At 31.1% G+C, this 27,503-nt stretch overlaps 2 protein-coding genes across 5 annotated transcripts in view; one reads left to right on the top strand and one right to left on the bottom strand.

Annotated features, from left to right (window-relative positions):
* Nucleotides 1–3,145: 3,145 nt before the first annotated feature.
* Nucleotides 3,146–10,260, bottom strand: LOC143068330 (leucine-rich repeat-containing protein 73-like). The gene is made up of 4 exons (XM_076242286.1): nucleotides 9,847–10,260; nucleotides 7,975–8,135; nucleotides 7,368–7,591; nucleotides 3,146–5,412 (listed from the first exon to the last, which is right to left on the bottom strand). The coding sequence occupies exons 1-4, from the start codon at nucleotides 10,113–10,115 to the stop codon at nucleotides 4,870–4,872; spliced, it is 1,197 nt and encodes a 398-aa protein (XP_076098401.1). The 5' UTR covers nucleotides 10,116–10,260; the 3' UTR covers nucleotides 3,146–4,869.
* A 49-nt stretch (nucleotides 10,261–10,309) lies between these two features.
* The window catches only part of LOC143068329 (protein PALS1-like), a 54,997-nt gene continuing 37,803 nt past the window's right edge, over nucleotides 10,310–27,503 (top strand). For 2 of the 4 annotated variants that reach the window (XM_076242280.1, XM_076242278.1), the window contains exons 1-2: nucleotides 10,310–10,402; nucleotides 12,096–12,299. In XM_076242280.1, the coding sequence (XP_076098395.1) occupies nucleotides 12,119–12,299 (181 nt within the window). In that variant the 5' untranslated portion in view covers nucleotides 10,310–10,402; nucleotides 12,096–12,118. Of the gene's footprint in view, nucleotides 10,438–12,095; nucleotides 12,300–18,010; nucleotides 18,090–27,503 lie in introns of those variants that run through there. The other 2 variants (XM_076242279.1, XM_076242281.1) reach the window with 2 other exon arrangements.

Here is a 27,503-nt window from a genome sequence, read left to right as displayed (position 1 = left end):
CCCAACATTTTAGGAATTAGGGGCCAAAAAGGGCCCAAATAAGCATTTTCTTGGTTTTCGCACTATAACTTTAGTTTAAGTGAATAGAAATCTATGAAATTTTGACACAAGGTTTATGACCACAAAAGGAAGGTTGGGATTGATTTTGGGAGTTTTGGTTCCAACAGTTTAGGAATTAAGGGCCAAAAAAGGGCCCAAATAAGCAATATTCTTGGTTTTCGCACAATAACTTTAGTATAAGTAAATAGAAATCAATGAAATTTTAACACAAGGTTTATGACCACAAAAGGAAGGTTGGGATTGATTTTTGGAGTTGAGGTCACAACAGTTTATGAATTAGGGGCCAAAAAGGGGCCCAAATAAGCATTATTTTTGGTTTTTGCACCATAACTTTAGTATAAGTAAATAGAAATCTATGAAATTTAAACACAAGGTTTATGACCATAAAAGGAAGGTTGGGTTTGATTTTGGGAGTTTTGGTCCTAACAGTTTAGGAATAAGGGGCCCAAAGGGTCAAAAAATGAACTTTGTGTGATTTCATCAAAAATTGAATAATTGGGGTTCTTTGATATGCCGAATCTAACTATGCATGTAGATTCTTAATTTTTGGTCCCGTTTTCAAATTGGTCTACATTAAGGTCCAAAGGGTCCAAAATTAAACTTAGTTTGATTTTAACAAAAATTGAATCCTTGGGGTTCTTTGATATGCTGAATTTAAAAATGTACTTAGATTTTTAATTATTGGCCTAGTTTTCAAGTTGGTCCAAATGGGGGTCCAAAATTAAACTTTGTTTGATTTCATCAAAAATTGAATAAATGGGTTCTTTGATATGCCAAATCTAACTGTGTATGTAGATTCTTAATTTTTGGTCCAGTTTTCAAATTGGTCTACATTAAGGTCCAAAGGGTCCAAAATTAAACTAAGTTTGATTTTAACAAAAATTAAATTCTTGGGCTTATTTGCTATGCTTTATCTAAATATGTACTTTGATTTTTGATTATGGGCCCAGTTTTCAAGTTGGTCCAAATCAGGATTCCATATCAAGTATTGTGCAATAGCAAGAAATTTTCAATTGCACAGTATTGCACAATAGCAAGAAATATCTAATTGCACAATATTGTGCAATAGCAATTAATTTTCAATTGGAGTTATCTTTCTTTGTATAGAATAGTAGTTGATAATATATGTTGGAAATTTGCCAGACATGACTATGATGTCATTTTCTATTTTTATTTGCCAATAACTTTATGTAAATAACTTCATTGGAAATTTGCCAATATAAAATGTTGCTGATGAAGCTTTTTTTCCTTATCTTATCTAAAATGTTTTTAGATAATGTATGTTGGACATTTGCCAGACATGACTATGATGTCATTTTCTATTTTTATTTGCCAATAACTTTATGTAAATAACTTCATTGGAAATTTGCCAATATAAAATGTTGCTGATGAAGTTTTTTTTATTGTTTTATACAATAAACAATGTATATTCACTTTTACTACCAACCAATCTTTACCATTCAGTGATAACAAGCACTTTATTTTACATTTTAATATTTTATGATGTATTTAAAAGAGTAGTTATTGTTGCAAACTCCATTAGAAATTTGAATTGATATCAGTTTTGGAAAAAGGGAAACGGGGATGTGAAAAAAAAGGGGGGGGGTTTAAATTTTTATCTCATTTCAGATTTCATAAATAAAAAGAAAATTTCTTCAAACATTTTTTTGAGAGGATTAATATTCAACAGCATAGTGTGAATTGCTCAAAGGCAAAAAAAAACTTTGAAGTTCATTAGACCTCATTCATTCTGTGACAGAAACCTATGCTGTGTCAACTATTTAATTTTAGATTTAAAAAGTTTGAAGAAGAAATCTTTAATTGATTTGTAAAATCTTGACATTTGTTTTGTGTAAAAAAAAACCATGTAATGTCAAAAATTTGATCACAATCCAAATTCAGAGCTGTATCACGCTTGAATGTTTTGTCCATACTTGCCCCAACTGTTCAGGGTTCGACCTCTGCGGTCGTATAAAGCTGTGCCCTGCGGAGCACCTGGTTTAATGAGTTGTTAACTATATTTGTGCTTTCAAAGTCTACAAAGCATGTTGGATTGATTTTCCTTTTGGTTTTGCTATTTACCAGATCTTGTTGTAAAAGTGTGTGGTACCGTTGTGTTTTGATATTTTTGTATAGCAGACAATCATCAGCAAAATGAGATAGAGAAGAGGTCCTAGTATGATTCCTTGTGGAAACTCCTGAGTCCACTGTAGCTTCTTCAGATTCCTCTTCATCAGACAAACTTCATCTCTCTCAGAAAAATTTATAGCCATTTATTCAGTGGTCCTCTCACACCATATTTATCTAGTTTGTGCAATACTTTGTTGTGTGGCACTGTCGATTGCTTTTGAAAAGTCCAGGATAGCAACTTGGTTACCAGCATCGTGTGATTTCAGTCCTGCAGTGTGACTAGTAGCTGTGTTTTGGCTTGTTTATCTAATGCTTTTAGCAATAGGTCAACTATATTTTGTGTATGGAAAGATTGTAAAATGTGTATGTATGTCTGTCTGTCAATTATCATCTTACCATGATCTATTTTCATGGTTCATTGGTCAATCTTAAGTTTTCCTGATTCAGTTTGTTTCTTAGATACTATAAGCAATAGGTCAACTATATTTAAGGTTTACATGTCTGTCTGTAGATATAGGATGATGAGGTATGAGTTCCAATGAGACAACTCTCCATCCAAGTAACAATTTGATTTGAAAAAAACAATGTCTGGCATGGTTCATCTGATCTTGACCTTATTTTCATGGTTCATTGGTAAATGTTTAGTTTGATGGTTAAGCCTGTTTCTTAGAAACTATTAGCAAAAGGTCAACTATATTTGGTGTATTGAATGATTTAAGGTGTACATGTATTTCCCGTTTGGTTTATCTGACCTCAGTTAGCTTTATATTTAGGACTATCAACATAAAATCAATGGTCAGTAAGAAGGCAAGACATTTCAGCATGTGCTCTTTTGTTTACTTCCTTGTGGAATAGTGGGAAACAGTTTAAAAAACTGATAACATTTAATGTTATTCATATTAGTAAACAGATGGCATTACATATAATCCAATCAAAACTAAACTGAAACACTGAACACATTTTCAACACTTTACTTTTAAAGATCTTAAAACATTAATAGAATAACACAGTAACATTAAAACAACATTAAATATAACAGAGTAAATATCACATATATCTAACAAGATGCATTATGCAGTTAATAAACCAGAAGAGAAACACTTATTATGTGACTTAAAAATCATAAAATGCCTTATGAAATATATTGTAGATCTGGAAAATTTGCATTTATTTGAACTAATACTAGTTAAAAATTACATTTATATAGAATAACATATAGCGGGAAGTACTATGATAATAAAATTACTGTCCTTATAAGATATTTATTAAGAACTTTTGACTGACTTGATTGGGTACCATGACATTCTATTAATCAATACATGTACATAAACTTCAAATACAACCATGATTCTAATTGTACATTTTGTAATTATTTTAGTCTTAAAAATGTGGCAAATACATGAAAGGTAATGATGAAGCTTAAGAGGTTATGCCTTTCTTCATCAGGTTAAGGGTAGTATTACTGTACATGATGCATATTTGAATGGAGATCTGTATTTCTATATCATTCATCTTTTACTGTATAATGTAAAGGATGGCAATTCTACTTGTGTGACTGGGTAATCCATTACAATTTACAATGTATTGGAAAATAAATGCACTTCACTAATGTACCATCTTAATGCTATCATACATCATTTATTGTGTGCCGGTTAAGCTGACAAAGAAGGGCATCACCTGACTCACCAAATATATTTCTCTGTAAATTCAGAAATTATTGCGTGCATTTATTATTGTGATTTTGTCATTTTAGACTAAAATTTGATTTTAATTTTTGTGATTTTGAGAAAAATCTTATTTAATTCATATAAAAAAAATTGAAATCCAAGTTTAAACTACTACTATACTAATCAAGTGGCATTATTTTGCATTAATAAAAACCTTGCACTAACTTCTGAATTTACAGTATCCTTATACATTTTTGTAGTTGTACAATTGTTCAATTAAGATATAAACAGTGATTGCCTTCAACAGCATTGCTAACATTTATGACTAGTGGAAAAGTAAAATGTATTATTACAAACAGTTCCCACACTTTAACCAATTTTGACTTGAAAGAAAGTGAATTTTAAAGAACTCATTTGAAGTAGAAAGCCAAGTGCCTAATTTACAAGTGCAAGTCCAAATAAAACATCAATTATTAGATTTCACTGCTCATGATCTGAACGTTTTAAATCATATGATTTATGTTTGTTAAATAAGATATCAAATTTAGAACATTGAGTCCTTTTAGTTGAGACTATTAAGATGAATATATTTTGTTTATCAAAAGTTAACATTAAATTTCATCTTTTTTATTTAAAATCGACATATTCCATCTCTTTATTTTTCAAAAGATGACAATTCCAATATCTTGATATTTTAACTATAGACCAGTTTTTGTAAGTAGATTCTTCTCATAATAAGTTTTACAGGCAAATGTTAAAAAGTGTAAAAATAAGATAGCACTTAAATTAAAACTAAAACATTTACATGTATTTTGCTGTAGTGTTGTACATAGATATAGGAAGATGTGGTGTGAGTGCCAATGAGACAACTCTCCATCCAAATAACAATTTAAAAAAAGTAAACCATTATAGGTCAATGTATGGCCTGCAACACAGAGCATACATATATTTTATATATTTTAAGAAAGGTATACATTTAGGGACCGATATATTGGCCTTCGTTTAACCATGTTCAACAAAGTGAATCTAATTCAACTTCCTTTAGTTCTTCATCTGAATAGTCTTGTTCTGGTAAAGTCCCTCGACCTGATGACACACTGACCTTTTGACCTAGATTAACACCGGCAAAATTTTTAAATGTTGGTATTGCACTTATTAATGGTGGTTCTGTTATTTCGATTAGTTCATCTCCGTCCCATAAAGAGTCACTACTTTTAGTTGTCTCCTCATGTTTAGGTTTACGCTTCCCTTTCTTTTTAGGAGTAGTCTTTTTAGCGGTCAATACAGGGTTTGTTTTGATTTCAATTGTTTGGACCATAGTTTCTGTTGTTGAATCAGTAGTTTCATCTAGTTCAGCATCACTTGTTTGGTAATAATGACTTGGTGATGATTTCACTGAACTTGCATCATCAAATTTTTCTGACATTTCAGATTCTGTTTCACCATCTAGTAAGTTTGACTTGATAGACTTTAATAATCTATATTTGATATTATTTTCCTCTAAATTAATCTTCTGTAGTTTTGTTGGGTAGTTCTCAATCAGATACAATAGCAACTGTAACAAGAAAATAAATGAATTGTTAAGATTTCCAGATAATGAATGTATTGGAATATTAAAAATTTCAAACACAAATAATTTGATCTATATTACAAGTCAAAGTTAGATCTGCTCACAGATGCTTGATGATAAATTTCGAATTATTTTATAGTTCCATTTAAATGAGGTAGCCTAATAAAGAGCAATTTACTGTATATGACTTATATTGTATATTTATTTGAATCCAAGGCTGAAATAATAAGAATATTATATTTCCACTTAAAAAATTTAAAGGTTCATGACTTTACTAAAGAATGTGAATGATTACCTAATACAAATTTGCAAATGGTTATGCTGCTGTCAATGTAAAAGTGTAACATTGACTTGCCAGAAAGGTTCATATATTAGTAGAATACAAATTTAACGACAAATTAAAATGACCAAATTCCAAATTTATCTCTGGGTAATATGTTTTGTTTCTTTTGAGTATGAAAAAGCTTCTGTAAAAGTTATTTTAACATTCCATGAAGGTAAAAAAAATGGTTGTTGAAGTTTTTAATTCTATTTTAATGAATTATCACAAACAAGTCCATTGTCGGTAATAATACAGAAAAATTATGAAAAAAAAAATCAAATGATCCAGATGCACTATTGTAATCATAAAGAAGATTCTGTCCAGGTTTAATAAAATTTGGTGAAAATTTAAAGTTTTTGAGGACTTGAAAATTTTAAAACCAGACATTCTAAATTTTTGGAGAAAACAACTATGATTAGTCCATTTATCAATAAAATGCAGAAAATAGAAAAAAAAATAAGACATTACTTTTTTTTGAATTTTGCTCTTAGGATGCATGCTTGTATTTGATCAAAACAAAGCTTTTCTCCAAGTTTCATTATTTTTTCATAAGTTTTGAATGCATGCTTTAACATCAGATATCAGATAGTTCAGCTAGCTAGATTAAAAGTGTTACATGAAATGGTACTACAAACCTCAGCAAACCTATCAGTGATACAAGTTCTACAAACCTCAGTAAACCTATCAGTGATACAAGTTCTACAAACCTCAGCAAACCTCTCAGTGATACATGTTCTACAAACCTCAGCAAACCTATCAGTGATACAAGTTCTACAAACCTCAGCAAACCTATCAGTGATTCAAGTTCTACAAACCTCAGTAAACCTATCAGTGATACAAGTTCTACAAACCTCAGTAAACCTATCAGTGATACAAGTTCTACAAACCTCAGCAAACCTATCAGTGATACAAATTCTACAAACCTCAGCAAACCTATCAGTGATACAAGTTCCTTCCAAATCAAGTACATGTACTACAAACCTCAGCAAACCTCTCAGTTATACAAGTTCTACAAACCTCAGCAAACCTATCAGTGATACAAGTTCTACAAACCTCAGTAAACCTATCAGTGATACAAGTTCTACAAACCTCAGCAAACCTATCAGTGATACAAGTTCTACAAACCTCAGTAAACCTATCAGTGATACAAGTTCTACAAACCTCAGTAAGGGACGACATCAAAAGTTCAATGAAGGACAAAAAACTTAATTCACATAGTTTTTTCACTGACCCCCACACACCCCCTCTTAGCTTAATTTGGGAAAAATTGATTGACCAATAGGGATATATGTAAAATCGATTTTAGATTAACAAAACTTGCATCAATGTTGACCCCCCCCCCCCCCCCCCCCCCCAAACTATTTGATTTAAGTTTTTTATCCTACATCGATCTTTTGATGTCGTCCCTAAACCTATCAGTGATACAAGTTCTACAAACCTCAGTAAACCTATCAGTGATACAAGTTCTACAAACCTCAGCAAATCTCTCAGTGATACAAGTTCTACAAACCTCAGCAAACCTCTCAGTGATACAAGTTCTACAAACCTCAGCAAACCTATCAGTGATACAAGTTCTACAAACCTCAGCAAACCTCTCAGTGATACAAGTTCTACAAACCTCAGCAAACCTCTCAGTGATACAAGTTCCTTCCAAATCAAGAACCTGAAGCTGACTATGAGATGCTAAGCCAACCAACATAGAGGATGCTGCTAAGTCACCTATCATGTTATAATCTAAATATAACTCTTGTAAACAACTACTGGCTGCCATGGAAACACTCAGTTTGATCCACCCTTGTTCTGTTATTTTTGGATTAGAACTCATTGTAAGGTCAATTAAACCTAAAATAAAAAAAATAAACCAGTCAAGTTGTAATTGTTTCATTGAATATATGTGATAACATAAGAAAGTATTTTAAAAATTACATTCATTCATTCATTCACATCTTTAATTCTTCATAAATGAGTTTTGTGGATTGCTATCATTATATAATGAGACAGTAACCCAATAACAAAAGTAGACAAGTATAGCTTGTTGTACGGTGTGAACCAAGGCTCCATGTTGAAGGCAATTTTTTTTACCTCTAACTGTTAACTTATACATTGTGATTTGGATGGAAAGTTTTCTCATTGGCACTAATACCACATCTTTTTATTTATAATACAAACATGTATGTGTAAGACAATTTCTCTTAAAATATGTAAGTACCATGGACAAAACATACCAGACTTTTTGCCATGAGGAGGTAAAAGGTTACAAATGGTTTCTATAGAATCATCACTAAGGTCACAATCACCAACATCCAATGAAACAATGGTTGAGTGATGAAGCAGTGTCTTGGCTAATTTCTTCATTCCTGCATCTCCAATACTGTTTCCATGAATACTAAATCGAAACATGAAAAATTAATAAGGTTAATCAACTTCCAATAAATCAATTTCTTTACATGTACATTTGTATTTTATAATCCATAATTATACAGATGAGATATTTATTATGTTCCTTCCATTATCGTTGTGGTCTATTAAGTTATTTCCCCCAAAATAAGATACTATAAACTATTATGCAAGGAATTGTATGTTCATGTGTATAGGTGGTCAGTATGAATATTTTGGTAAAATATTCAGCAACCAAAGAGTTTGTATATCTTCTTTTGATTAAAATATTTTAAGTATTTTAATGTGTTTGTAAAACCTGGATCAAATCACTTTTGAATGACCTGAAATCAGGTACATGCCCATTGATTTTAAATTGATTACATTACAATTACATTACAATTACATTACAATTACAATGAATTTTAAATGTAATATATTTAATTAGTAATTAATTTTGTTACAATTAAAATTGTGAAAGGAAATGGGGAATGTGTCAAAGCGACAACAACCCGACCATAAAGCAGACAACAGCCAAAGGCCACTAATGGGTCTTCAATGTAGCGAGAAACTCCCGTGCCCATAGGCGTCCTTCAGCTGGCCCCTTAAAAAATATGTATACTAGTACAGTGATAATGGACGTCATACTAAACTCCGAATTATACACAAGAAACTAAAATTAAAAATCATACAAGACTAACAAAAGCCAGAGGCTCCTGACTTGGGACAGGCGCAAAATTGCAGCGGGGTTAAACATGTTTATGAGATCTCAACCCTCCCCCCCCCTATACCTCTAGCCTATGTAGAAAAGTAAACACATAACAATACGCACATTAAAATTCAGTTCAAGAGAAGTCAGAAGATGAAACAAAAGAAAATAAATAAAATGACAATAATACATAAATAACAACAGACTAGCAGTTAACTGACATGCCAGCTCCAGACCTCAATTAAACTGATTGAAAGATTATGTCTTCATCATATGAATATCAGGCACAATCCCTCCCGTTAGGGGTTTAGTATCATATACTATCATAAAATATATGAGAAGAACATAACCCGTGTCATTCCAACAACTGTTTTTTAGATAAATGTGTTAAGTTCTGATGCAAAGACCCTATAAGTGAATCAATATTAAAGCCAAAATATGCAATCATTGATGACCTGACAACAGTATCGTAACTATATCCCTTCTTAATAAGTCTGTTTAAAGGTTTTGTAAGCTTTTGAGGTGAATACTGACATTTTTGTGCTTTGTAATTACCATAAAAGATTGGATGTGAAATACCTGAAGGTATAAGATGTCTGCATGTCAATTACATTGAATTTAAATGTAATTAATTTCATTACAATGACATTGAACTTTACTTGTAACAATATATAATTTTAGAATTTCATTGTCTTAAGAATGAATCACTGTTCAATTTCTTCTGTGCTAAGAACAGATTTAAGGACTCCTGAATATATGTTAGTATAGCATAAATTTAAGCATGTTAAGCAAGAGTGAAAGCAGACCCTACATTATTTCAGATAATTTTCTTCCCTTATTTTGCTATTTTAATTTATAATTTTCTTGTTTTTTTTTTCTATCAACAACCCCCCATTATTATAAAAGTTATATAAAAATATCAGCATGAAAACGTTAAATAATGAAAACAATATAATGTGAAGGCATATACATTAAGAAACTGTGATAGATAAATAATTAATTAATTTCTTACAATAATGCATGTAGTGATCGATTGGCTTTAATGGTTCTACATAACAAGTCGATTCGACGTTGATCTGTTATAATTCCAATACACAGGCATAGCTGCAACAAAGATTCTGAAGATTCAACCAGCTTCAAAATGTTTTTTAGCTTTGCAAATGTCAGTTTACAGTCTCGAATTGATAAAATTTTCACCTCATCATTTTGAATATCTTCACATGCATCTTGTAAATGTTCATCGTTTAAAGTTTGTTCTGTTAAGAGAATTGTATTTGACATAGTTTTTACAATCAGTCTCAGATATTACTTGTTATACGTCCACAATACGCACAATAAACATATGAAGTAATTAGGTAGTAATTGTTTTGACAGGTGCCCGTTCATCTGTGTCGGCCCATCTGTGTCACTCAGGTAAACAAAAGAGATTCGCAGAGTTGACTTTCTAACAATCTGATTGGTAGTAATCATAAAACTGGTTCGACATGACCACTGATACAGTCGAGGCGGTGGATATGAAATACACCAAGACAACACTGGTTCACTGTGAAGTCCAATTTCACATTTAAGTAAATAGTTCGTAAGATATGTTGAATGTTACCAGGTATAAGGGTTTGATCATTAAATTATTGTATAAAGGAGAACTTGACAACCTTTTTAAAAATAATTAAATAGACATTTCTTCCATTAAAAAATATAAATACAGTCATAAAATGATAAAGAGTTTTAAGAGGTTGAACCCAAAGCTTCAGATAGTATTTGAGTTTTTATGGCAAAAAAAACACAATACAAAGTCCAATTTATTTGTCTATTTTATTGTTCAAAATCCTGTTTAACAAAAGGGGGAACCTTTGTGTTCTCAACTTTACTGCTAAGTGCACAAAATATAATTAGGAGAAAGAGCATAGACTGTCACTGGTCAACTTTGGGACTCAGAAAACTGTGTGTCGGACTCCTGGTATGGTGACATATCTTCCTTCAGACTTACACCTTTACAGTGGCAGATCCAGAACTTTTTGTAAAAAGGGGGGACTGACCTATGGGGGCCTGCTTCAGTCATGCTTCAATGATTCCCAACATAATCAATCAAATTTTTCCTACCAAAGGGGTGGGGGGCATGCCCCCCCCCCTGGATCTGCCTATGCTTTATTGTGAACTATAGGTACCTTTAAAATTCTGCTCAGTCTATCAATCATGAATAAAACAGGGTTTATTTATTTTCCTATTATAAACTATAACACCTTTGCATCCTGAAATTCATTTAATTTGCCACTGGACATAAAAATGCTATCAATCATCATATTATTATTTTGACAAGTTTCCTTGAGGTTTTTAGTGATGTGTATTTGTAACTTAATATGAGAAGTAAGATACCTATATTTGGTATATGGTTTTGAAGTCATCATCCTTTGCAACATTTACATGTCTGTCAGACAGAGTTCACCTGACAATGACCTAATTTTATGGATCAGAGATTGAGACTAAAGTGATGTGATTAGGTCTGCATCTGACCTTGGCCTCATTTTCATGGTTCATTGGTAAATTTTTGTTTTTGTGTTTTGATCTATTTTTCAAGTACTATATCATGTATACATGCAATAGATTGACTGACCTTATTGTATGGAATGATAGTAAGGTGTACATGTCTGTCCATTAGGTATCATCTGACCTTGACTTCATTTTCAGGGTTCACTGTTTAGCGTTAAGTTTTTGTGTTTGAGACTGTTTTTCAATTACCAAAAGCAAAAGGTTAACTATATTTAGTGAATGAAATAATTGTAAGGTGTACTCGTCTGTCTGACAGGATTTAATAGACCTTGAACTCATTGTCATGAATCTATAAAAATGATAAGTGTATGTGATACTTGTAGTAAAACCTTTATCTTTAAAACTTTCAACATAAAAATCAATGGTCAGTAACGCAGGTGAGACATTTCAGCATGTGCACATGTGATAGTAAGTTAAAGCAGTACTGAACATGCTAAAATAACAGTAAGTACATCATACCATTTCTATAGAATATAGAATGGAAACTAGGAATGTGTCAAAGAGACAATAATCTGACCAAAGAGCAGAAACCAATCCATGGCCACCACTGCAAGAGATGGAGAGTTATCTCATTGGCACTCATACCACATCTCCGTAGATTTACAAGCAGGCTAATAGTAAATTCTTGGTAGATTGTAGAATAATGTAGATATCTGTAATTTTGAATTGTACAATGTTTTAAAAACTAAAAAGACCATTGTTTCTGTTATGTAGCTTAGTAGAAATGAGTTATTAAGATGGAATCATCATCAGATGACACAACAGAAACCAAGAGTAGCAATGATAATAGCACATTATCTGTTATAGAAGTTATAGATGAGACATTATATCTGGGTGAAAATGACAAAAGATATGGGTTCTCTATCATGGGAGGAGTGGATGAAGGGTTCTGCCCCAGGATTGAGGATATTGCTGAAGGCAAGTACATCTGTGTTGCTCAAATATATGAACTAGAAACTTAAACTTGATTTAAAAGTATGAGATACTACTCAAAATATATTAATATATATGTTAACTTATTAAGCTATTGGTGTTAAAAATTAAATAAAAATTGTGGTATAGAACAAATTTTGGTTTACAAAAAAAAATAATTCTGGAAACATTGTTTTGCCCATGTCCCTCCCCACACACAAGCACCATACAGTTGAAAGGGGAAATAATCCCTCACTCCATAACAGTCACAATGCTGAAAAAAGGGGGAGTGCAATTGTCCCTGGCTCCTACATTACTGTTGTTCAAGATAGCTACTTTAGCAGAAATTTTACCACTTTTCATCACCTCATTCCCTCATAAGTTATCACTTGCTCTTTCATAAATTTTGGATATGCCATGCACATGAAAATTTTTATTAGTAATCCGTAAAGCTGTAAAATTTTACAAAAAAACAAAACAAATTTCAATATTAGCCATTATCATGATTATGATGTGCCAATGATAATCAATTAAAAATTCACACTAAACATTTTATTCATTTAGATAATAATTATGGTTTAAATGTCTACACTTGACTGGTGTTTCTAATTTGAAAAACCAGCAAAATCATTCAGCTATAATATCTATACAGTATTATTAAAACAAACACATCTATGGAACTACTAGTATATACAGTTCATTGAGTCTAAGACTTTTCTATACTTAAGGTGATTTAGATTATATCTATAGTATAGACACTTGTCTGCTGTTGCAGACCATATGTTGACCTCTAAATGTAATTTGGTCTTCTGTCTATATAGGTTGCTGCCTTATTGACATTTACCCCACACTTTATGACATTTATTTTTAATAAATCACAAAGATAAGGAAATATGTAATAGGATTGCCAATGAAACAACTATCATTCAAAGACAAAAAAATGGAAAAAAGTAAATAGCTATTAGTGTTATTTTGTTAAAGCATTTCAGGGAAGTATCAAAGATATTTCATTGAAATGGTCCGATTTATGAACCAACAAGTTAAACTTTTGTTGATGTCATTCACATGATAAATCAGAAGGTTATGGCGTCCAAATATTACTTAATTGCATGGTACTGCATAAAAATGAAAGATTGTAGCGATAAAATATCAATGTTATATCATCAAAGATTATTCCAAAATAGGACCTAAATCCAGTCAAACAAAGTCGTCAATGTTTAAATTTGAAATGTACGATAGTGACTAATGTTTAATAAAACATTCTCATTTGCTTGGTCCACCCTTCATGATTACCAATACATATATAAGTTAAGCCAGTGCTCATTTCAAGCAGGAAAACTACTGATTGAATTATTTTGATACATTTCTTTACAAAATTTAAATTGACAAAATTGTTTTATCTGCTTCGAAAAATCCATACATTTTTTCACAAAATACCAATTGTCAAAATTGTTTTATCTGCTTGGAAAAAATACATTTGGTAAAACATGTAAAACATTGATGGCAACAGTTTAAGAAGTTCTTAATGATTAATATTTAATTCTTCATATCTACTAGTATTATGATTTATTACTGTCTGGAATGCTTTTATGAAATGAATATTCCCCATGAAAGTTGTTTGTTTTGCAGACTACATATATTTGAATTATGATTGAACTGATTTTCCTCAAATATTACACCTGATCAGCTTTTTCATTATAATAGTGTGATTGACAATTATGTATTCTTTACCAACAAAATCTTTTGCTTATTACAACTTTGGAGTTGTATGTATTTATTTAACATATTTAAATGGTCTTATAACTAGACAGAATTTTATGCTTTTGATCTATGTAAGATCCATCATGATATAGGGATATAGAAACAACTATGTATCATTTATACTAAAAAGAAAAAAAAAATATTTTGCAACTATAAATGTTTATTTTGGAAATTCATGTATATATAATTTTGTTTATTTATGTAATACAGTGTTCACACTATAAAAATTTTACCCGGTTTGGGATTTTTCCTGTCAGAAAAAATAGAAATGTAAGCGCCAAAATTGTAACTTAAATCTTTCCACTATACATATATTTAGATATTTTTTTTCTTCTCAGATGCATTATATTAAAGTCTGAATTATTTTTTGCTGCACTGTTGGCCACTTTGGGGAGTTTGATCACCATCAAAATCCATCAACCACTTTCCATGTTTTCGAATAACGTCACATTATCCAAATTTAACCCATTTTCGCCCAAAAAAGCAATAGAGATGATATAGGTTTCATCGTTCATCAACATGCAGGTTTTATAACAAAGATTTATACACTTATTTAGCGCTCTTGCTGTCACTTATTTAATATGGTTTATATAAGTCGTAACCTTGTAAATACGGGAATTAGACGTCTGTCAAAATATGAGGTCATTCGCTATATGATGTCACGTAATAGTTACAACACATTAAAGTTGTATTTATGTAAACGTCACTATAGGAACAACCTCATATTAACTTCACTTTGCATTCACATCAAGAAGTGAGAAATTTAACCCGGGTTTGTCCCACATTAACTCCACCTTCCATGAGGGTTAATTTTAATCCGTGTTCGCCCCGGTTTAAGGCGTTCACACTACTTAAATTTAACCTGGATTAATTAATTCAGGTTGACCCGGTTTAAAAGGGCATAGTGTGAAAGGGGTATTAGATATTTTCATCAAATAATGTATCAAGTCACTATCAACCACTGTAATTCAATGTGCACTGAACATTGCTGTTTACCCTTGTGCACTCATTGTGTTAGTGGATGCGAGTGATGAATATTAAAAAAACATGACAGTTATATAGTTCAGTGGTTCATATTATTGCTGTGATGTAACTAATATATCATTTTGATCCCTATTACGTTATTGCTTGGCTGAAAGGAGTGGGACATTTGGAGACAGCTAACAGCATTATTCTGTGTGTTCTTTGATAATGTCTAGAGGATTTAATAATGGTTCATAAATTCTAATGTCTAAATTTATTCCATACTTGAATATGATATTCCTTTTAGTGCAGCAATTTTCAGATTATGCATTTGTTTAGAATCAGGAACTTTTTTATCACTATTATCTTTCAAGTTTTGCTGTAGAAAGCTTTACTAATATTGGCCATACAATATTCAATATAATTGGCCTTTCACTTGCTTATTATCTTAATTGATAGCGATGTTACAGGTTTTCTGCAGTTGCTATTCTTCTTGAAATAATTACTTTCGTTATTTTATTTTCTGGTTAGACAAGACATTCTGCCAATACTATTTTATATAAGAAACGTGTGATCATTTCTTCCAGATGGATACAACATAACTAATCTGACCTTTCAAAAGTTATTTTTGTAACAGCTACCAAGTAGATACTCTACTCTATCCATTCCATTTCATTAACTCAAATTTATAAATATGTCATTTGTTTGTTGATTTTGCTTTAAAATCCATTTGAAAGATTTCAGGCCTATTCATGATGAGAACAAACAAACAAATGTCCTTGGTATTTCTCAGATCAACTGAATAAGTTTTAGTTTTTGTCAATCACTTAAAATCATTTATATCACTAAGCGCTGTGGAATTTACATAGAATAATCCTTCTTGTGTAAAATAATTTCATTTCTAACACTGTTTAGTCAACTTCTTCAGGTTGCTCGTCTTTGATGTAACTTTTTGAAATATGCAGGCACATGTTAGGGACGACATCAAAAGTTCAATGAAGGATAAAAAACTTAATTCACATAGTTTTTTCACTGACCCCCACACCCCCTCTTAACTTAATTTGGGAAAAATTGATTAACCAATAGGGATATATGTAAAATCGATTTGAGATTAACAAAACTTGCAGCAATGTTGACCCCCCACCCCCAAACTACTTGATTTAAGTTTTTTATCCTACATCTATCTTTTGATGTCATCCCTTAGTTAGAAATTTGGCTCTTTTGAAGCTTTTATCTAGTCTTTTATTTATATATATATACAAGTCTTAATTGAAAACAACTTTCTAACCTACATTTATGATTGCATTGGATATATATATACTTTTATTAAAATTCATGCCAAAGTTTATAGCGATAGGTATTACTCAACTGAGCTTGCTGTGTCTGTGCTTGGTTGCTTGAATTTATTTACATATGATACCAAATTAATTCACAAAAAAAGAAATGTCATTTTTGCTTCAATTTATAAAGGTAACCCCTATTATAAAATAAAATGTCTTATATGTGCTGTAGATTTCTAACACACTTTGATTTTATAAGGCATATATTTCATTTATATAAAAAAAAACCAATAGTTCTCTTAAATTTTTTTTTACCATAGAATTTTATCTACCAACATCCATTTCTCTCTGTCAGTTTATCCGTGTCATATGTAGCTACAGTACTGCAAACTCATTTGTAATACTATGGATTCATTAATTGCAACATTAAGTTCTAATTTGTGTGGATATGGTTGACTTCTTAGTTACTCAATAGAATTACAGATTTTCAATTGCACTTAGAGCCATGAAACTTTATAGTACAATAAAATGGCTAATTAGTTTTGAATCCTGATGATCATACAATGAAAATTTATAGTTTGAGATAATCATTTGATCAATTCAATAAGAATGTTTATTGTTACTGTTATGGGGTGTATATTTTATTCCATTAGTTGAAAACCTCACAGTAAAGTTCCAAGTCTGGTTTTAATTTTTCGTTTTCTGGTTTATGCCAAGACTGTAGTCTTTAGTCTGTCTGTCCCTTCTTAGGGTAAAATTTGTGTGTAGGTTAAGTTAAAGTTTTGGTTTAAAGTACTTTGTAGTCACATCAACTTTAAACTTTTAAAATACACATTTTCATTATTAAAAAGTATTTGTTATTCATACCAAATTACGACTTTAACTCAGATTTCACTGAAATGGTGCGAGTGGGGCATGTTTCCTTTGGAGATATATCCTTGACGTTTATATTTCATAAATCTTGAAATCATCAAATATCAACTTTTAGACAGTAAATTTGAGGTAAAAAAATAGCTGAATAAAATTCATTTATGAATATACTCCCAACGATTCCTATATACTGTACAAAAATGTTTGCAACAATTTATCTACTTGATGGAAATAAAGTGAAAAAGTGAATATAGCTATAGGACCAAATTATATTGATCAGCTTTCATTTTATAACATAGTTACTTCATTCCTAAGAACAATATTTATTTCAAAAATTGTTACAAGAAATTCCAATCCATCACTTTATTGAAAATAACTTAAATGACTGTCCCACTGACAAAAAAATAACAGATATTTTTAGTGTAGGACGATGCAACACTTGCAGAAGAATGGGTAAATTCTGATGTATTGTGACTCTTTATTAGCTTTATTACGGCTTAGCTATATTTTCCGCATGAGAAGTTTGGCCTAATCCAATGGCCCATTATAGTTGGCATTACTTCTCATTGTGACTGACAGATCTATCAATCAGACGAATTGATTTATTTTCCCTTTTCTGCTCAGTATCAATCAGTTTATGATGAAAGAAATATAAGAAAAAACATGTGATTTGATATTTATCAGCGATTTGTTTCTATTATCCTATTGTTGATTCATTAGGACAGCTCGTATTTGCCATTTGGGATCACAGCGAGATATTCTAGATTAGAATAGTTTTATTAACAGAGTCATTTTGGATTATGATGACAAAATGTAAAGACTCTTATAGAATACTGATGGGACACATTCTCTATTATGATGGAATTAACTGGCTATGTTATCTTACTTGTACAAACCATAGATGATGAAATGAAGTTATACGGTGAGTTCATTAAAAGACGTACTCCGTCCATTATTGACGATGTTAAGAATATATAGCCAAGGAAATTAAGTGGCTTAAGGGAATTCTTTTTAACAACAGTTAGATGTTTGATCTTTATCTCCTCAAATTATGTAATTCTTGAAGAGTTTAAAAGCTTTTAAAATAATTTCTCATTAATTTTTTGAAAAATGATTTAAAAAAAGGAATAAAGTTGTATGTGCTTGGATTTCCATGTAAATTGTATTGACAGTTGTTTATTATGAAATTATAAAAGCTGTTACGATGAATTAAGTCAAAAGTGACAAGAAGATATTAAATTATTAAAGTCTTAGAATGCAACTTAGGGATAGTAGTAGCTGGATGATGTTCCATTAGCGGAAGGTTTATTGAGTTTAATATTCTATTTGCATTTGCTTTTCCAAGTCATTAATTTTTGCTAAATAACAAATAGAGACACATTTTTTCTTGTAGTTTTGATTGTTTTTGTCATTTTTGTTTTTCTACTTTTCAACCAAAAAGACAATTGTAATTTTGAGAATTATTTCTTTTACACATACATTGTAGTTACTAATTTGCATTTTTATATCCAGATAATTAAGTTTTTAAAATAGTATATTTAGAATATCTGTGTGCATAAAGCATGTTTCTTGGATAACTAAGTTTGGAAAGCACAGGCACTTGTTTCTATCCATGAGAAGACCCACTATCAATGTAAATATACTTTGATAGTGGGTCTTCCTATGGTTATAGAAACAAGTACCTGTGTTGGAAAGCCAAAAATATTAATAGTATGAGAGCATATATGCAATACAACCTAAAACAGTGTATATTGTAAGTATAAATCTCCAAGGGGGTAAAATAGCAACTTTAGTTTTAGAATGGTAACATATTCATGAATTTAACATTTACATACAAATTATATCCTAAACCATGCCATTGCTGTTTCCTTACTAATTGTACAAAAAGTTTCAATTAAGAAAATCTTTTTTTTTTTCACAATTGAAAATTAACCATGAAAATCCATTGTCACATATTATTGTCATTTTTGTTTACCTTGTCATCTTTTTTAATTAAAAAAATTAATCAAATTTAGAATTTTTATTACATAAACCCAGACAAGAACTTTTTTTATAATCAGAGATTTAATACTACTGAAAGTAAAAAAAATATCTGATTTTTTTTTTCATTTTTCAATACATGTAGATTATAAATGTTGTATTTGCCTTAAAACTAATCATGATAGAAAAAAAACAAACTATCATGATCTCCTCCTCACTTAGAGAGAGGCTTTTTTTCAATTTCATGAAGAGATAATATCAGATCTAAATACATTGTATTGAAAATGTCCATCTAGGTTAAGATATCTCACTGTTACTCTATTTAATTTTAAGACATGCATATGGATTCATACATTGAAGTGATGTGTCTGGTGGGTCTCATTTGGGTCTAAGCGTGCCATGGGATTACTGATTTTTCAGTAAGCGTGACAAGTGAAAGTCAAATTATTGTGTCATGAAAAACAGGAAATGAAGTCTAGCGGGACACGGGAAATTACAAAAAAATGAGATAGCTTACGTACATAGTGTAATACAGGAATCTGACAAAACAGTAAGCGGGATCCCCCCAATGAGCCCCCATGTCTGGAAAATTGACATTCAGATTTGTTTTTTAAATGATGTTAAAGGAATACAGACTGGAAAAATCTTAATTTTCTATTCAGTTGCATACAAAATAATCTAAATCTGAGATTATAGAAAAAGTTCATAAAAGTACAACCACCATATTGACACTTTGAAGTGGAATGACCTTCTAGGATCTTCTAGGGCAACCTTTGATTTCTATGGCCATTTAGACGGTCAGCATTCAGAAACTTTGATTACAGACATTTAAATTGATTTTAAGAGTCTGACCATGTGAAATAAGAATAGGTCAGTTGACCAATACATTTATTATACATGGCACTGGTTTGAGTAATGTAAATGTTCATATTAGTTCAGATACTAACATACAAATAGTGCAAGGAGATACTGCAAATTCTGAAATTTTTGCTTGCTTTTATTATTATTGAATTATATGGACTGAAATGGCAACTATAAAAAAAAATCACACAAAATTTGAATTTACAGTTCCAGAGGCAGGATTTTTTTTATTATTATATAGGGAATTATTGAAGCATGAGTGGAACAGGCCCTGTCTCAGGCAGTCAGTGGGCCCCTAATAAAAATTTCTTGACCCCCCCACTGAGTTTTAAGGACGACTTAAATCTAAGGAGGATTTAGGGGGGAGCCCCCTATTGAGAAAAAAATTTGGTTGATTATATAGGGAATCACTGAAGCCTGACGCGGGCAGGTCCCTCTTAGGCAGCCAGTGGGCCCCAACTTATGAAAATTTCTAGATCCGCCACTGATAATTGCAATAATCAACATAATTCCTTTAGAATAGGTTATAGAGAAAATTTCAGGATTTCAGACCAATGCCTTGTAGGGTGTTGGCACAGTATATATAGTAATCACTATCACTCATCCTGTGTTCATGTTGATACTCATCAATAATAACTCAAAAACAAACAATGGGGATTTCAAGCAAATTAATGCAAATGCTAAATTATTAATTTTGTTGAAAGTTAATAATTAAGTGCAGATTTCATGTAGTGAATGATTTATGGAAAATGATTGACTGAAGTTGATTTGCATTGCAAATATACCTTGGAGAATCTGACCCTATGCCATAAGAAATTAATATAAAACTGTTTACTTGTTTTTGATTTAATATCCATTTCATTTCATGCTAAAAGGATGCATTAAGAAGAGTTTCTCACCTACGCTTTCAATACGAATGGCTGCCAACCAAATTAATATTTTTGTATACAGTTTCCTGCATGGTCTATTTGCACTATTTTATTTTAGCTCATCTGACTGAATTGTCAAGTGAGCTTTTCTCATCATTTTTGGTCTATTGTCGTCCCTAAGCTTTTTTTTAAATCTTCTCTTTTTGAAACTACTGGGCCAATATAGGAATCTAACTTAGTCACAATCATCCTTTGGGAATCTAGTTTTCAATTTGTGTTAGATGACCTCAATTGCCAACCATCATGACTGACATGGCTAAAAACATAGAACATAGGGGGAAAATGCTAATTTTTAGCTCACCTGGCCCAAAGGGCCAAGTGAACTTTTTTCATCACTTGGCGTCTGGCGTCAGTCATTGTTAACTTTTACAAAAATCTTCTCCTCTGAAACTGCTGGGTCAAATTTAATCAAACTTGGCCACAATCATCATTAGGTTTAAAAATGTGTCCAGTGACCCGGCCAACCAACCAAGATGGCCGCCATGGCTAAAAATAGAACGTAGGGGTAAAATGTAGATTTTGGCTTATATCTCTAAACCAAAGCATTGAGGGAAAAATTTGACATGGGGGTAAAATTGTTAATCAAGTTAAGATCTATCTGCCCTGAAATTTTCATATGAATCAGACAATCGGTTGTTGGGTTACTGCCCCTGAATTGGTAATTTTAAGGAAATTTTGCCATTTTTGGTTATTATCTTGAATATTATTATAGATAGAGATAAACTGTAAAGAGCAATAAGGTTCAGCAAAGTAAGATCTACAAATAAGTCAACATTACCAAAATGGTCAGTTGACCCCTTAAGGAATTATTGCCCTTTATGGTCATTTTTTACCAATTTTTTGTAAATTTTTGTAATCATTTACAAAAATCTTCTCCTCTTAAACTACTGGGCCAAATTTAACCAAACTTAACCACAATCATTATTAGGGTATCTTGTTTAAAAAATGTGTGTCAACCAACCAAGATGGCCGCCATGGCTAAATATAGAACATAGGGGTAAAATGTAGATTTTAGCTTATAACTCTGAAACCAAAGCATTTAGAGCAAATCTGACTTAGGTTAAATTGTTTATCAAGTCAATATATATCTGGCCTGAAATTTTCAAATGAATTGGACAACTGGTTTTTTGGGTTGCTGCCCCCAATTGGTAATTTTTAAAGAAATTTTGCCATTATTAGTTATTATCTTGAATACTATTAAAGATAGAGATAAACTGTAAACAGCAATAATGTTCAGCAAAATAAGATCTACAAATAAGTCAACATTACCAAAATGGTCAGTTGACCCCTTAAGGAATTATTGCCCTTTATGGTCATTTTTTACCAATTTTTTGTAAATTTTTGTAATCATTTACAAAAATCTTCTCCTCTTAAACTACTGGGCCAAATTTAACCAAACTTAACCACAATCATTATTAGGGTATCTTGTTTAAAAAATGTGTGTCAACCAACCAAGATGGCCACCATGGCTAAATATAGAACATAGGGGTAAAATGTAGATTTTAGCTTATAACTCTGAAACCAAAGCATTTAGAGCAAATCTGACATAGGTTAAATTGTTTATCAAGTCAATATATATCTGGCCTGAAATTTTCAGATGAATTGGACAACTGGTTTTTTTGGTTTGGTAATTTTTAAAGAAATTTTGCCATTATTAGTTATTATCTTGAATACTATTAAAGATAGAGATAAACTGTAAACAGCAATAATGTTCAGCAAAAAAAGATTTACAAATAAGTCAAAATTTCCAAAATGGTCAGTTGACCCCTTGCCCTTTATAGTCATTTTTTAACATTTTTTTATTAATTCGGTAAATTTTTACAAAACATTTTCCTCCGTAACTAAAAGTTTATTATAGATCAATAATATTGTAAGTAGCAAGAATATTCAGTAAAGTAAGATCTACAAACACATCCCCATCACCAAAACACAATTTTGTCATGAATCCATCTGTGTCCTTTGTTTAATATGCACATAGACCAAGGTGATCGACACAGGCTCTTAAGATCCTCTAGTATCTATTATCTTTTAGCCTATTATAGATAGAGAAAATCTGACAAAGACTTTCAAAGTTGAAATTTTCCTTCTGTTTCATTACAGTCATATATATATATGCAGTGCAGGCTATTTGGTGTCACGATATCACAGTAGCATGGGTTCGAATCCCGGCGAGGGAAGAACAAAAAATTTGCGAAAGCAAATTTACAGATCTAACATTGTTGGGTTGATGTTTAGACGAATTGTATATACATTATGTACACAGCCATGTATCACCATCATTGATGGCGATCCGATGGATACATCTGTTGTAGGGTTGTCACTGACTCAGACGTACTTATATATATATACCAGTATATAGATATAACAAAATGTGTTATGAGTGCCAAATATATGACTTCTTATAAAAGTTACTGTCTTTAAATGATGAATTTAATTTTTTTTTTCATTTTTGCCTTTTATCATGAAAACAATAATAGATAGAGAGAAACTTATAATCCAAAATGATCAACAGGACATGATCTACAATTCAGACAATTACATCAAAATTGTCAGTCACATTCTTATTGGAGTTATTGCCCTTTTAAAAATAAATATTTACAATGTTTTGCAGGGTTTTTTTTATTATCTTGTTAATAGATGGAAACTTTAAATAGCAAAACTAATCAGCAAGGCAAGATATCCAAATATTAATGCAACATGGCCGAAATCATCAGATGACTACTTATAGGAGCTATGGCCACTTTTTTCAATCCCTTTTTACCGATTATCTTGAAAACTGCAATTCAGAAACAGAAACTTTAAAAATGCAAACAATCAGCAGGACGAGCTTTACAAATATGTCAAGTGATTGAAGTAGTTAGTTAACTTATTGTGGAGTTATTGCCCTTTAATGATGATTTTTATCAAAAAGTGTATTGTTGAAGATGCAAATGAGTAACACAGGCTCTTTGAGCCTCTAGTTTGAGATGTGTTGTTTTGTATGATATACTTCAATCCACCATCCTGCATTGTTTTACGGCTTATCATTATCCTGCTCCCAAGAAAGGTTTTTTTTTCAATTTAAGTATTTAAGTCTCTCTTTGACATATGAATTTTAATTTTCCCTTTTGGTATCTTCCTGTTTATTTATAACATTTAAAGTTTGTTAAACTTTCATTTAATTAAACAATTCACACAGTCTTAAAGTACTGAAAAAGAGGAAAGTGAAATTGTCTTGCTCATGTCAGGTCATAGACAGGAAGGAGTCCATACTGTGCTGTAAGCCTGAAATTGCACAAAGTTTTCAGGAAATTAAAAAAAAAATGGCCAAAGATTAATAATTTTGGAAAGATCCCTTAATCAGGAGTGAGTTTTTGAATCAATGAAACATATGCTTGTTTCAAAGATGTTTTGTAAGTACTCCCATATTGATTAAATCAGTCTTATTTCAACGTTGGTGAAAATTAAAAACAAAAATTAACAATACCGATCAAAGCAGAAAAAATTGGTTATTCAATTTAATTGTTATATTACAGAATACCAAAATGGAAATATTAACTACTATAAATATAAATAATATTTAATCAAGTGATTAATCAGTTGGTTATCATTGTATGCCATCTTTCATTCTTTGGATCGTCATATAAAAAGGTTATAAATAGTTTACGAGAGAAAAAAACCTGAAAGGATGTAGAAGTGCCAAGTCCATGGTGAGTTATTGCCAAAATTCATAATAAGAAAGAAATTTTATTCCAAATTAATAAAATTATTATACAAAATTAATGCAATTCAATCTGTCTCTTGTGTAAATTAAAAACCTGTAGAAGGTTAAAAATAGTAAAACCAGGCACAGGTAACCAGTTTAAATCTAAAAATCCTTTATCAGTATCAAACTACATCTCAAAGCACTCTTTTTTAAATAACAATTATAATTCTTATGATTAACAAAGGTGTCGGATATTAATCAATAAGACAGCAACCCAATGACAATCAAAACCATAAAGACATCTAGAGGTCAATGCATGGTCTTCAACAATAGACAAATGTTTATAAAAAAATTCAAACTTTAAACGCCCTTTGGTTGATTTCAAAATTCACATTGCAGCCATATGATCATATTTAGTTCAAAATACAACAAAATATGATCAGGTGTTTTTTAATATAGAAATTTGTTGGTATACCAAATGCTTTGTCAATAATATGTGACCTTGAAATAACTCATTTCAGGTGAGGGAAATGCTTTTTGTCTTAAGATATTTCAACTCGAAGAAAATTAAAAGATTCCACAAACATTTCAAATCTGAAACATTTAGATCTATTATTTTGTAGGATGTAATATATATTTGAGCATTGAACATGTAAAAGTTGTTTGATTCAAGTGTCATTTTATTTTTTCATGCAGTTAGCTCCTATATATGGCAGTATTTGTGTTATCCTTTTTGAGTATACATACATTTGTTCAGATGAATTTCACAAGCTGTTTTTAACTATGAAAAGCTTTCAGCATCGTGGCAATTGGACATGCATTTAATTCACTGAGTAAGAAGATTTGGTTTCAAGATTTCAATCACAGACAATTCAATTTACTGATATGAAAAATTCTTCCAAATTTCCAATAACCATTTAACATTATAAACTATCAGAGAGAGGGAGTTGAAGGTGAAGTCTGGTAATCAGGTCGGACTTGTGGCAACATGGTTACATTTAGCAATAAGGATTTTGATTAGATTGTGTAAATTGCTGGAAAGTCTTTGCACAATTATTGACAAACCAACTGGCAGCTGGATTTTCTTTTTATTGTCTATTTAGCTGTAAAAGAATGACCTTGTTAGATGAAGTGACAGATTATACAGTTGGGTGACAAAGGTATCTAAAGAAATCTTTGATGATGTGTTTTTTATTGAGGATCTTAGCATAAATCTATATGCAAGTGGGTTTCTAACATCCAAACCAATTAAGATAGAATGATTCAAGTATTATTTTATTTTTATCAAATGAATCAATATTAGAAATATTGTAATTTTTCTTAAATTTTTATGAAAGAAAGTTTAACCATAACCACAAAATGGTAACATAACAAATAACATATTTTCAGGGAGCAATTATATTCTTTTTAACCGGATTTTTGTGACAAAAATGTCGGTTATTGATTTGGGGATGTACGGCGGGCAGGCGGGCGGCAATCAAATGTTGTCCGTGCATTAACTCATGAACCGTTCAACCAAAGCTTTTAAAATTTTAATATGTTGTTACTGACAACTAAGTGAAGGTCAAGTTCAATAATGGCGATTTTGACTTTTACCGTTCAGGAGTTACGGTTCTTGAAAGATTGAAAAATGGAGTTTCCAGTCGTGTCCTTGCATTTACACATGAACTGTTCTACCTAAGCTTCCCAAATTTTAATATGTTGTTACTGATGACAAAATGGAGGTCAAGTTCAATAATGGCGATTTTGACTTTTACCGTTCAGGAGTTATGGTTCTTGAAAGATTGAAAAATGGAGTTTCCAGTCATGTCCGTGCATTTACGCATGAACTGTTCTACCTAAACTTCCCAAATTTTAATATGTTGTTACTGATGACAAAATGGAGGTCAAGTTCAATAATGACGATTTTGACTTTTACCGTTCAGGAGTTATGGTTCTTGAAAGATTGAAAAATGGTTTTTCCAGTCGTGTCCGTGCATTTACGCATGAACTGTTTTACCAAAGCTTCCCAAATTTTAATATGTTGTTACTGATGACAAAATAGAGGTCAAGTTCAATAATGACGATTTTGACTTTTACCGTTCAGGAGTTATGGTTCTTGAAAGATTGAAAAATGGTGTTTCCAGTCGTGTCCGTGCATTTTCTCATGAACCATTCAACCAAAGCTTTTGAAATTTTTATATGTTGTTACTGATGGCAAATTAGAGGTCAAGTTCAATAATGATGATTTTGACTTTTACCGTTTAGGAGTTATGGTTCTTGAAAGATTTTGAAATGGCGTTTCCATTCACGTTGTTGCATTTACTCATGAACCATTCAATCTAAGCTTTTCAAATTTTAAGATGTTGATACTGATGACAAAATGGAGGTCAAATTTGATATTGACGATTTTCACTTTCACCATTAATCAGTAATGGTTCTTGTGATATTGCCAGGACACAAATAAATATTAATAAATCCGGTTTGCTGTCGTTGTGACAGCCTCTTGTTTATAATATATACTGGTTGACATTTGGAAATTCATGGTTTTGTTTTAAGAAAGCAAAAACTATAATATGATTAACTTTAAAGATATAAGTACTTTTGGAAGGAATAATTTTTTATTTATCACTTTAATAATGTAAAAAGTAAAAAAAAAGGTTGTAAAACTACCAGTAAATTGGTTTTCAATATTAACCAGTTTAGTTATCTCCCCTTGAATAAGGTTTAAGAAAAATCTTTAATAATTCAGTGTAACTTTAAAATATGTTTCATCTACATATTAACAATAAAAAGTAAAAAGGAGCAACATATTCAAGATCTGCATTTTGATGCTCACCTTAGCAGTTTCTACAAAAGCATCAATGGAATTTAAGCTCACATTCTATAAAACTTTTTTTGT

The sequence above is a fragment of the Mytilus galloprovincialis genome, chromosome 3, assembly GCF_965363235.1.
Source record: "Mytilus galloprovincialis chromosome 3, xbMytGall1.hap1.1, whole genome shotgun sequence".
Taxonomy (NCBI): Eukaryota; Metazoa; Mollusca; class Bivalvia; order Mytilida; family Mytilidae; genus Mytilus; species Mytilus galloprovincialis.
The sequence above is the reverse complement of the archived record's forward strand: the minus strand, read 5'-3'. Positions and strand labels throughout refer to the sequence as shown.